Source organism: Monodelphis domestica, chromosome 1 (genome assembly GCF_027887165.1).
Source record: "Monodelphis domestica isolate mMonDom1 chromosome 1, mMonDom1.pri, whole genome shotgun sequence".
NCBI classification, from domain to species: Eukaryota; Metazoa; Chordata; class Mammalia; order Didelphimorphia; family Didelphidae; genus Monodelphis; species Monodelphis domestica.
This window is the reverse complement of record NC_077227.1, coordinates 629,476-642,733: the sequence shown is the minus strand read 5'-3', so window position 1 is coordinate 642,733 and position 13,258 is coordinate 629,476. Positions and strand designations below refer to the sequence as shown.

General features: G+C 42.8%; 1 protein-coding gene across 6 annotated transcripts in view; it reads right to left on the bottom strand.

The window, feature by feature from the left end:
• LOC100619527 (zinc finger protein OZF-like) overlaps positions 1 to 13,258 on the bottom strand; it is a 73,768-nt gene that overhangs the window by 23,829 nt on the left and 36,681 nt on the right. The window contains exons 2-5 of one of the 6 annotated variants that reach the window (XM_056794595.1): positions 7,714 to 7,889; positions 7,479 to 7,605; positions 4,715 to 4,810; positions 233 to 3,873 (exon numbers count right to left, since the gene is read on the bottom strand). In XM_056794595.1, coding sequence (XP_056650573.1) covers positions 2,429 to 3,646 — 1,218 coding nt within the window. In that variant the 5' untranslated portion in view covers positions 3,647 to 3,873; positions 4,715 to 4,810; positions 7,479 to 7,605; positions 7,714 to 7,889 and the 3' untranslated portion in view covers positions 233 to 2,428. Of the gene's footprint in view, positions 1 to 232; positions 3,874 to 4,714; positions 4,811 to 7,478; positions 7,606 to 7,713; positions 13,245 to 13,258 lie in introns of those variants that run through there. The other 5 variants (XM_056794605.1, XM_056794600.1, XM_056794608.1 and 2 more) reach the window with 5 other exon arrangements.

Genomic DNA, 13,258 nt, shown 5'->3' with positions numbered 1-13,258 from the left:
GCCAGGAGAAAACACTACCAGCTGCAGGGGCCCCGTTAGCTGATTAAGGGCTCCCAGGTACCCACCTCAAGGCCAGGGCTTACCCTCCCTCCAAACTGTGACCATGAAAATATGGGTTTCAAGACTGTGAATTGCCCAAACTGTAAAGATAATTTTTAGCATCTTGATTTTATATCAAGAATAAGTGGTCACCATGGGAAGAAACTCCCAAATATGAAATACCCAAGTCAGCTGAGTTTTGTGGAGATTTTAATTAATACAAATGAAGGAATTAAGGAAGGGGAGACAGAGTAAGAGGAAATAATAGGAAAAGGGTAGGGCCTAGGCCTTTCTCTTTAAGAGAGAAACTAAGGCAGTCTTTAATCACTCACCACAAGATCTTTCCAAGCAAAACTCTAGTGTTCAGAGACCCAGCAGCCTCCTCTGACTACTGACCTCCAATTCAGCTACCAAAGCTGAACTCATTCCAGAGCCCTCCAGCTCCTTCCTTTTAAAGAAAATTTTCTCTTGGGTCACCTCCCCTAATTTTTTACATCTACCAATCACAGTAGACACTTTTCCTAGGACAGTCCATTCTTAGTTTTTAGTTCTCACCTTCTCTGGGTAGATTATATCTTCTGAGTACTTCTCACCTCTTTGCTAAGCTTGCCCTTTGTAAATTGCTTGACCATTTAGTGATTAATTTGATCTTCATAGGTACTTAGCACCCTTTTGTATTAGATCTAAAAAAAAGACCTAGCTTAAGGGCTTGGCCTCATTATAAGTATGGGTTGGGGACTTTTTCTCATTGTTCCATCAGTTTACAACTTTATGTTCCCCTAAAGTATGCCTAAGTATGGGTGGAGTAATGTAAAATTCCCAATACATTCCTGATCAAGTACCGCCACTGTTTAAAATAAGGAGTAACCTTAACCATAACCTTAAGAAGATAATGTTCCAAGGTAGAGTCTGAGAAATTTTAAGATTCACAAAACCCATTACAACAAGGCCTTCTTGTAAGGACGAGAAGGCTAATAGTTCTGAAAACTTGGCTTCTGTGGAGTTAAGTGGTTTCAGTCACTGGTGTAGAAAGCCCTCAGGGTCCATTCTAAAGGTGGAAAAGCTGCACCTATTTATGTGAACCAGTCCAAAATAGAGGAAAGAGTCTGAGGTCACCTTACCTTGGGTACCAAAAGCTCAATAAGCAGGATGGTATTCAGAGACTCATCAGATCCTGTAACACCTACTGTGAGCACCAAGGCCCCATGCACCCCAATGTAGGGGAACTGGGCTCAGATTAAAAGTCAATGAGTCCTAGTCCTGCCCCTGCCCCTGTAGCCACAAGCCCAGGCCATGGGGACTACCCTGAGTCATGGAAAAACTTTATCCTTGCTATTAAAATTTAGGATAGTCCTCTGCCATTGACTCTTCAGGACTTCAGGATCAAACATGGAATCAGAGCCACATTCTGCCAGGATAACACTGTAATACCCCCAGCCATGGCTCAGCCTTGCCCAGAACAATGGCAAACATAACTGGCCTTGGGCCCCTACACCTCCCCAGCCTCCTTCAGCCTCTGGCTGGCTTGCCTGATATGAGCCAAGAATTTCCTCAGTGAGATCACTATGGTCTGATCATCAGATCAAGGTAGCTTATTGCCCCTCTAACAGAGCCAAGGACATGCCCTAGTCAGTTGTGTTTTGGTTAATGAGCTGGGGTCACCACTTTATCACCATCATCATACAGTTACCAGACTGAGCTTCTCTAGACCCTCCAAGGCAATGATAAGGCCACAAATACTTAATTCTGGAGCACTTGCTGGGAGGTAGCCAAGATTCCCTCATCCTCCAGCTGTGCTCTGGGTCCTGTGGACAAAGTTGGGTGACCCACCATATCTTGTCTCTTACTATGAACCTGAGACCACACCAGAGATGCAGTTGTTCTTGGGGCCCAGAACTCAAGGCTAATGCTCCCCAATAAGGTGAGCAGGGTGGAAGCATGAAAGCCAAAGGATGACCCAGTATCCTTATACTCAATACCATGTACCAAGGCCCTAGCAGACCCTACCCATCAGGCCACAAATTCACTGCCCTTGGATCCTGGGAACGGGGCTATCTGGTCTTGAACCCCAGATCTTATGTCCCATAAGTCTGACTGGTGGACTGCAGGTTCACTAGGCTTTTATTAATCTGTTAATTTTATTAATCCACAACAATAAAAAAAAAGGGGGAGAAGGGGGGATATTTTGGTCACACTAGAAAAGAATTGAAAGTGTATATTTATGTATATATAAAAAGCTGCTTGGGAAGAGAAGTTTCTCTACTCTTCATAAGGAGAGATTATCATCTCCCATCTGAAGGGTACCTAACTTTTATTAATTTTCTACAGGAAGTTGACATTCAAAGATTACTAAAAGGTATTAATGTACACTAGAGAATAATGCATGATTTTATCCCATACAATATGGTTTCTCTCGAGTGTGGAGTCTCTGATGTGCAGCAAGATGGCCCCTTCGTGTGAAAACTTTTCCACAGTATTTACATTCATAAGGTTTCTCTCCAGTGTGATTTCTCTGATGTTTCCCAAGAGATCCCCTCTCTGTAAAAGCCTTTCCACAGTATTTACATTCATAAGGTTTCTCTCCAGTATGGATTCTCTGATGTGCAGCAAGAGAGCCCCTCTGTGTAAAAGCCTTTCCACATTGTTTACATTCATAAGGTTTCTCTCCAGTGTGGATTCTCTGATGTGTAACAAGATGTCCTCTCCCTATAAAAGCCTTTCCACACTGTTTACATTCATACGGTTTCTCTCCAGTGTGGATTCTCTGATGTGTAGCAAGATTGCCCCTTTCTGTAAAAGCTTTTCCACATTGTTTACATTCATAAGGTTTCTCTCCAGTGTGGATTCCTTGATGTTTAGCAAGAGAGACCTTCAATGTAAAAGCCTTTCCACATTGTTTACATTCAAATGGTTTCTCTCCAGTGTGGACAGTTTGATGTGCAGCAAGATAGTCCCTCCGTATGAAAGCCTTTCCACACTGTTTACATTCATAAGGTTTCTCTCCAGTGTGGATTCTCTGATGTTTAGCAAGAGATCCTCTCTCAGTGAAAGCCTTTCCACATTGTTTACATTCATAAGGTTTCTCTCCAGTGTGGATTCTCTGATGTGCAGCAAGATTTCGTCTCTCTGTAAAAGCCTTTCCACAGTGTTTACATTCATACGGTTTCTCTCCAGTGTGGATTCTCTGATGTATAGCAAGATGACCCCTCTGTGTGAAAGCCTTTCCACAGTGTTTACATTCATACGGTTTCTCTCCAGTGTGGATTCTCTGATGTGTAACAAGATGGACCCTCTGTGTGAAAGCCTTTCCACATTGTTTACATTCATAAAGTTTCTCTCTAGTATGGATTCTCTGATGTGCAGCAAGCTCAGAGTTCTGACTGAAAGGTCTCCCACCTTTATCACTCACAGAAACCATCTCAACAGGTTTACTTTTTGGATGTCTAATGAGGTCTAAATTCCTGCCAAAGGCCATTCCCCCCAGGTTACCTTGATACATGGGAATTTCAGGAAGATTCCCATGTGGCTGAATAAGTTGTACTTCTTCAGGAAAGCTTTTCCTATTTTTGCTATCCTGACAACAGTCATTTCCTGAGGTCAATTTCATATACTGATTTAGGACTGAATATTGGCTGAATTTCTTGGCAGTTTCATCAAAGTCACTGTCATTCTTTGGATTATTGATAATAATAGAGCCACAGATTTCTTTCAAAATAAATTAATGGAAATCCTCAGTCATGCATCTTTTGGGGCCAGATCCTTTCACAAAAAGGCTCAGCTTTGTAGACATCTCCTTCACTTCAAAATTAGTCTTTGCCTCTGAAGACAACAATGCTATAAACACAGAAGGAAGGAGAACAAACTCACAGACACAGAGCAATATAAGTTCTTTCCTCTGATGACAGCAATTAAACTGATTTTTATTCTATTTCCCCAGGCAAAAAGGAATTTTCAAACATAAACTAATAGAACCAGTCTTTGGATACACCATTTGGTCATATCTGTATGATGGATGATTTTATTAAGATTTTCATATACAATAACAATGAAACCTTACAATGGACCTGTGACACAGGCAGGCCCAAGATTTTCAACATACTTCCCAACTCATATCATGAATAAAGAATAGAGAAATGACCTGAACAACTTCATTGCAGCTAGACTACAACTCAAACCCTGTGCATGAGCATGCTTTGTCCACAGTGCACAATCTTTCTCCATTGTCCTTTCTATCTTTCCTAAAAAGTTACTCTCCATTATTCTTATAATTTTGTGAATCTTGGGTAACCTTCCAGATATTCTGTTCTCATCATTTTGAATGCATTATCACACAATAATTTTTTGTAAAATTTTTATGCTAAACAGAGAAACGATTTCATTCTTTTTAATTCTCATGCAGTAATTTTCAAAGAGGAATAGAAGTTTTCTTCTTTTCTCTATGGATGCAAAAATTGTATGCCATTAAGGGTAGGCATACTAAAGATTTATCTTATTTCACAATCTACCATAAATTATGTCTCATGTCCTATACTGAGTCCCTCCTCCATTTCTATAGAAATGAACCGCATGATTCAGCACTGGTCTGCCAGCCTCAATTCATGCATTCCCTTCACTACAACTGATAAAAAGGCTTTTGGGATAACATCTCTTATACACCTGCTTTCTTCTCACTTACCTGGGCAGGAGCTCCTTGGGCCTTTTTGTTCTAGCAGCCATGGTGCTTTCCCTTGCTGAAAACAGGAGATAAAATGTTCCATAGAAACAGGAAGCCCTGGGCATAAGAAGGAAGGGATGAGGAGAGAAAAATATGGTCTTTTTAAAGGAAAGGTGACATGCAAGTAAGGACTACACAATGGCTTTTATTGTATTCACTGTTGGAAGGTTTGCAGGAGGGTAGAGTTCATGGAAACCATTTGCAATCAGAAAATTCCATCTTTATCTCTTGTAATAGACGGATGGGCACATTCCACAATCTGCATTATCTAGAAATTAAAAGCAGCTAGTAGAGAAGGGATGATATCAGAACTTGGAGTCAGAAAAGCAATTTTAACCCAGCCTCAGAGAGCCAGTAAGTAGGTGTCCCTGGGCAAATTACTTAACCTTTGTTTACCTCAGTTGCTTCAACTATAAATTAAGGACAAGAAGACTATGAAGTTCATAGGGATGTTGTAGAATTAATGATAATTAAGAGCTCCTTTACCTAGTAGAAGTCATAAAGCAGGTATTTAAAAATGCTTATTCCCTTCCTTTCCATTCCTATCATATGGCCTGGGATTTGGGGGGAAAATGAAGTAGGAAAAAGAATAAACTTTCTAGACTAGGCAGAATTAGAGGCTGTTGAGGTTCAGCTTTAGACTTCTTTATATTTATTCTGTTTGTGACAGAGAAAAAAAGACTTTCTCCTGAGTGTTACCCACTTTTCCTGCTGGTGATTAGAAATCTTTCCCCCCAACATTACCCAATTAAAAAGACTATTGAAGAGGAAACCTGAGAAAGACATTTTAAATCTCTGTCTGGCTTCATTTCAGCTCCTGTTGCCCTGAGTCTGAACTGTGGCCAAGGGATCAAACCCAGGGTGAGTCAACCTGACTTTCTCTCAGGGGGCTCAGGCTGCCAAGGCCTGAGTTTCCCCAAACTAGAGGAGGGTTAGGGTTTAGATAGAGACAGGGACCCCTTTTTCCTACTATCCTTTCTCATTATTTCTCAGGGGTGGGGATTGAGGATTTTTTTTTTGGGGGGGGGGAAGATTTTCCCCCTTCTGCCTTCCCTCCTTAGGAAACGCTGCTCTTCCAGATTCGCTCTTGTCCCGCTTGTCTCCTCTTCACTACTTGAGACCAAAGGGTCTCCCCTTGACCCATTCACTCACACTTATTCACAGCTTGGGGAACAGATAACTATTTTAATGTCAACTCAATCAGGTAATACAAAAGGAATAACGGGCAGGGAAATAATGAGAAATGATAGTGGGAAAGTTTCCAACCTTCTCTCTTCGGCTTCTCAAGATTGAGAGACCAACTCCTCTACCAGCCAGAGTCTTCCTCCTCCAGATTCCAAACTCTTGCCCCGCCCCCCCCCCCCCCCCCCCACTCAATGTGATCAGTTTCATACACTCTTCAGCCTGGCACTTTTCTTATGTGCCAACCTCTGTCACACATTCCCATATTGTTATGAAAATAACAATCCCCTTACCTTTACTCTTTGAATGTCTACTTATGTATGTTAAATGTGTTTTTTGTAAACAACATATCATAGGATTCAGGTTTTTAATTCACTCTGCTATCTGCTTCCATTTTGTGGGTGAATTCATCTCATTTACAATTGCAACTATGATTACCATCTCTGTATTCCCTTCCATCTTATTTTCCTCTTTCAATCCTACGATATCTCCTTTCACTGTCTGTCCGCACAGTTCTCCTTTAATCACCACCCCCATTTTCCCTCCCTTATATTATTCCCTTCCCTACACCACCCATATTATTCTCCTCCTACTTCTGTATAGGGTCTTTTAATCATTCCCCCTATTCCATCTCTCTTATATTATTTCCCTTCCTCCACAACTTTTCTTATTTTTCTTCCATAGCTGTATAGAGTAAGATAAGATTCTATACCCCAATGAGTCTATTATTCCCAATGAGAATGTTTTACTGATTGCCTGTCACCTCCCTCATTGTCCCCTCCACTGTAATAGTTTTTCTTCCCATGCCTCTTTATTTAATATAATTTACCCCATGTTATTTCTCTCTTCTTTTTTCTCTCAGTGCTATCCTTTTTCACCTCTTGATTTTTTTTCATATCTTCCTAAACAGTTTAGTCTATGTATACACACTTTGTCTATGTACACTACTTCTAACTACTATAAGGAGAGCAATTTTAAGAGTTAGAAATATCATCTTTCCACTAGGCATACAAATAATTTGATCTTCTTGAGTTTTATAAATTTTCTCTTTCTTGGATTTGCCTCCTCTATTAATACTTAATAACAAGAAATCTTTTCTAAAGACCAGACCCAGCCCAAAGGGGAAGGAGCTGCCTTGGAAGGTAGAGGGTTCCCATCAATATCCATCTTCACAGAAAAGATTTCTGGGTAGGGTATAAAAAGAATTTGCACACAAATTTCAGGTCTAATTAGCGGCTGAACTAGATGATTTCTGAGATTAGCTTCATGAATGTAAATCTGTAACACTGGTTTAATTTTTCACCTGAAGCTATTGAAAACAGAAGAGAAATAATTTCAAGGGCAAGAAAGTAAAATCCCAGCCTCCTAACACATAATTCAAAGACTTTTAAAATAAAAAGCAGAAAGGAGGGTTCCGTGGGCAGAGATCAGTACATTTCCTTTTTTAATCATTGACAAAGGTTCAAAATCCTGTACATTTGGCTTGGAATGAAGACATTCCCTTAATGGCAGATTCAGAGACAATAGAGAAAATGGTCCTTACCCACAGAGAATAGATTCTGCATGTTCTCCAGCACAACTTCCAGGTACAGCTCTTTTTGAGAATGGTCCAATAGGCACCACTCCTCCTGGGTAAAGTTCACAGCCACATCCTTGAATGTTATTGACCCCTAAATCAGCAAAAAACACAAGATTTAGGGCTGAACCTTCAAATTTCATCCCTTATCCACTGACTGGAGGAAACTGAAACACCCAGGGGATTTACCCAAACTCCTAACCTTGAAGGGTATCAGAGCCAGCACTGAAGACCAGTCATTCAGGTTCCAATGGAATACTGACAAAGGCATTTTGTGAATCATGTTGTGAAGGACAAAACCTGGAGAAGTATCTTTGAAATGCTTTTCCCTGTGGAATCAGGGAGATGAGAAGTACTCTCTGGGTGAAGTATGAGATGCTGTGGAGGAGAAAGAGAGAAGATGATCTAAAATTCCTTCTCATCACAAGAGTCAGAGTTGATCTGATAAGAACAGTTTTTTGAAGAGTTTCTGAGAAGGTAGCATGTACTGTGTATTCTAGGGGGAAAATATTACTAGTGATCAATGAGGAAAAAAAACAAAGAAAAAGGAATTCTCTACTTAATTTCCTAAATGGCTGAAATATTCTTATCTAGGTGAAAGCATGAAGAGGATTCCATAGAATTATAAGGATGCAGTCTCTGATTTCAGCTAAGTGAAGAAGAGCAGTCTTGTGTCAAACTGACTTTCCAGAACCACTGGGTATGATCGATCTGTCATAGCCAAAACATTCTGTCTTTGCTTTATGATGCATGCTATTTGTTACTGGAATGTAAAGTATAATATGTTGTTGATAGAGCTAACTCAAAAGAAAGACACTGACAGGGTAATGATTGAATTTGCAAGAGGCACCATTTCTTCATTTTAAATAATTTATTAACTGACTCTTCATTTCATGTGGTCAGTTGACCCTCTCCAAAATCCAAAAGGAAGAAAAACAGGTAAGACAAGCTAATATAATAAAAATGACAATCGTACCTACATTAATTTACGTATTCAGTGCCATCCCTATCAAACTACCAAAAAACTTTTTTAAAGAATTAGAAAAAAAATATAACAAAGTTCATCTGGAAGAAGGAAAATATCAAGAATATTAAGAGAACAAATGGAAAAAAAAAGTGACTGATGGTGGCCTAGCAGTACCAGATCTTAAACTTCACTATAAAGCAGTAATCGTCAAAACAATACATAAATATCCTAAAATCCAAAGTTTAAAATCTTTTGGAGAAATTTTTCAGAAAAGAAACTTGCCAATATCCCAAATCAAGAAAGCAGATCTTTTGGAGAAGGTACCATAAGGTTACCTGCAGAAATCACACGCTGCATCAAAAGATCCACAGTGAACTTTGGGATATAATGAATTGAACTGAAGGGAGTTGAACATACTTATTCTGAATGTAAACTCTTCTGCCAAGGGGGGATGCCCCCTAATTGGTATTTTGTCAATGCATCTATCAATAATTTTTTTTCTTTCTCTTTTCTTTCCCTCTTATTGTTGTAAAGTACAACATGTTATACACCTCTAGCCAGAAGATCTTTAGAGATATAAACTAGTTATGTGAAATGAGGAGACTAGACATGTAAATCTGGGAGATTTCGACATGCTCATCTCCCAATAGAATCACAGGGGGAGATTGTATTAAGGGAATTTTATCCCCTCCCCCTCCTGGATTGTTGGCTGACTGCATCCTGTATTGCGTTCCTACATTGCGTGTTGTGTGATGTGGGGACAGGGAGGAATATAGGAAGGCTGTGGGACATGCTGAGGTCTCTCTACTTCCTTGAACATGGCACACGAGGCAGACAGGGAGCCACGCAGGAGGATCAACATGTGGTTTGACTTAGAGTAGAAAATTAAGACTTTAAGCCTTTATTTCTTTCTTTGTTTCAAATGATTGTTAATCAACTATGGAAAATAAGAACCTGGAGCTATTAATTTGAATCTAACAACAATATAGTACTGGCTAAGAAATAGAAGAGTAGGTAAATGGAATGAAGACTATGGGCAAATGACGTAGAAGAAAGAAAAATGACAGTTCTCTCCTCCAGCACAAGTCTTTTGTCTTCATCTCTCTCTTTCTCTGCCTCTTGTTCTTGTCCTTACCTCTCCCCTGGACATCCCCTGAGATCTCAGACTCATAAATAACCACTGAGGAGGGGGGATTAGGAGATCTCAACTCCTCCCTCATTACTTCATCACAGGAGAAGCAGGTCCTTGTCCATATAAGAAAAGTGTCAGTTCAAGCTCTCCCCGGCCTTGTGGCTGGCCCAGCACACTCTCAGGATATGCCAAGGTTCACCATGGTTTCCTAGCCCTTTTAGCTTAACAAATGAAGGGAGATTCTCCCTTAGTTTCATAACCGGGGAGGAAGAGGACAGCAAACAGGATCTAAGGCAGGCTGTAACTATGAAAATCTGGGGATTGAAGGCCAAGAGAAGTAGTTAAGGGCTGACGGAGGAATAGCTGCCAAGGCAGAGGCCAGACCTGACAATATCATACTTCTGGCAGGGCTCTTCCACTTTTCCCACCTGCTCCATGGAAAACACAGGGTAGACGTGGTCCTGGATATCCTTTCATCTCACCCCTTCCTGCCCCATTCCCTATTTTTCATCCTGGAGCGCCCCATGGACGTCCAGGGGAGAAGAGTCTGCGGGAAGGTTGAGTTTCTAAGCATGCAGAAGCACAATTCCCCAGATGCTCAATACGGATAGGACTACTTTGGCAGACTTCTGATGACTCCAGTGCTGGAAGACTGAGCAGAGAATGTTCCGCGGATGCCTTTTCCAGGCTGTCTCTGGGTTAAGCTGGTCCGAGATGAGTCGCTGAGACACAAACGGGATACACAGACTCCGACGCCCGGTGGGAGCGCTGCGTTGTGACGTCTTCACAAGCAGAAGGCCTAGAGCACACACGGGCTCCATTCCCGGCAGGGCGAGATAAGTAGAAGGCCGAATTCAAACGCAGAGCACTGCTGGGCCTCTGGGGGCCAGAACGTTCTGGGCGAGGAGGCTCACTGGGAACACAGAGTGTATCTCACGACGCAAAGGAGGCGCCTCTGGCCCACACAGATGGGACTTAACTGACGGGTCGGAATGAGCAAACCCGAGGTAGAGACTGAGGGCGGATCTCTCGGGGCCCTGCACAGAACCTGGGCTGAGGAGGGTCTTGGTGCCCTGGATGGGTGTGTGAACCTGGCCATTCCCTTCACCATCAAGTGTCTGAATCAGAGCCAGGACGAAGGGAGGAAAGGCAGAAGAGATGCCCCTTGGGGCTCAAGTGATCCTTCAGGGTCCTGGATATTATTGGGGTACCCAGAGGGGTCCCACAGAAGTTCAAGGCTAGAAATGAGATCACTGCTGGGGTGGAATCTCTAGTGAACTGGATTGAATTTGCTACAACCCACAGAGATTCATAAACTAATCTACAGAAGCGATCATGGGTTAACTCAGCACCTGGATGCAAGCAGTTGGGTGACGCCTCGGACATGGCCCTTGGAAAGGAGGAGTCTGTGCTATGATGGGAGGATTGCGCTGCGGGTATACACCTAACAATACATCCCCCGATGGCTGTGCTAAGTGGCCTCTCAGGAGAACTGAAGAGACTTTGCCTTTCACCCAAATGTTTCTACTTATTTCTTCAACCTTCAAAGACACGGACTTAATCTCTTCTCTAACAGGTGTTTCATTCACATTATAAATTCTACCCTACGAAGAAGCCATCATTTCTATCTCTTTTTGGATCAGACACATCTATATTTTTCTCTACTGCTGCCATGAGCAGAATGATGTTTAAAACATAGTACTGACCCGGGGGCAGCTGGGTAGCTCAGTGGATGGAGAGCCAGGCCTAGAGACGGGAGGTCCTGGGTTCAAATCTGGCCTCAGCCACTTCCCAGCGGTGTGACCCTGGGCAAGTCACTTGACCCCCATGGCCCAGCCCTGACCACTCTTCTGCCTTGGAGCCAATACACAGTATTGACTCCAAGATGGAAGGTGAGGGTTAAAAAAAAAAACATAGTACTGACCCAAGAAAGATGGTCAGAAATCCAAAATTTAACCACAGAATCATCACACTCAGAGATGCTTATTGATAAAATAATTATGAGTGAACTTATTAAAAAACATGATTTTAAGAACCCCTGAGGATGCAAATTCAACATCCCACAGATGAAAATTCAATCTTAAATCATAAAACCTTATATAGTGCCTGGAAAGGCTTAAGTTTACAATATCGTCAGGCCTCAAAATGTCACAATTTGCAAGCAAGAGTTGACAAGGTCTTCCAATCAAGCATTTTAAAGATGTTCATAAGGAGATTCATAGATTGTATTGAGGGTACAAATAAGGAAGCCAGGAGGAGTTTTCAGAGTCACGATTTCTAATAACTGATCCTGCCGCCAGGATGAATTCTAACTAAAAGAAAATCAAACAAAACTTGCGGGATGAAATAGATTCTCTGCGTGTGAATCCGGAATAATTTTCTGCTCTGAACTGTGATCAGTAAGACTGGCCATTTGAGGGGAGTTTTGGGGACGGCCACTAGCGTGATTCTGAGTCTTGAGTGCAGTGATGGCTGCCTGATGGCTCCTTGATCACCAAGTCGGTAGTTACACACAAGGAATGTGATCCGGAACAGTCACAGGAGGGCAGCTTTGTCTGGCTACTCTTTTTCCTACTCTTTCAATGGGTACTTTTGGAATGTTCTCCTGCTTTGTCTTGCTCACAAATCTCCCTTGAGTGACCTGAACAATCTGAACCGTCTGAAACTTCCTCATTAAGAACTGAGGGGTTTTCTCCAAGTCTGCAGAGTCATATTCTTCTTTCTGCTTTGTTCGCTGAAGGACACAATTAAAAAAAAAACAACCCAGGGGGCAGCTGGGTGGCTCAGTGGATAGAGAGCCAGGCCTACATACAGGAGCTCCTGGATGCAAATCAGGCTTCAAAAATTTCCCAGCTGTGTGACCCTGGGCAAGTCACTTGACCCCCATTGCCCAGCCCTGACCACTCTTCTGCCTTGGAGCCAATACACAGTATTGATTCCAAGACGGAAAGTGAGGGTTTAACAAAAAAAGAAAGAAAGAAATGTATTCAATTAGGAATGTCCAGGGTTCCAGAGCCTGTGGGGCGCATTATTGATAAATGGGGCCCTGGAGCCATTTCCAATTCTTGAAAGTTTCAAAAAACTTAAAAAAGGTGAACAAGACTCTACAAAACCCTCGAGCATCAGCCAAAGGCAGCTCAATCGCTATATCCAGCCATGAACCAAAACAGGCCATTAACAGGAGGTGGACTTGAACTCAAAGGCCTGGCGAGGCTGACCCACTGCCTGACCCAGGAAGCAGCCCATGGCGTGTCCTCTGGCCTGGAGGAGGAGCCTGGCTGGAGCCCTTCTCAGCAGCCCTTCCAGCCCTGCCCGCCTCACCCAGCGCTTTCCTTGGGCTAAAAACGCTCCTTTTCCCGGCTGGGCCTCACCTGATCTCCCCCAAACTCCTTCCGAAGCCCCCCTGGCAAGGCCTGACTGAGCCGCCCAAGCCCGGGGCCTGGAGGGCAGGAGCAGAGCCTGTCCCTGGGCCATCCCTGGAGCTGGGGGACCCCCGGCCATCCCGCTGAGGGAGGGGGTCACACGGGGGGGGGGGGCGAGGAAGGAATGGCAGCGCCTGGGCCTGACTGGTGGAAGCTGGGGGGCTCATCCAGGCAGGGGCTACCAAGGCTGGGAAGAACAGCAGGCCTGGCAGGGACCCAGCTCTGA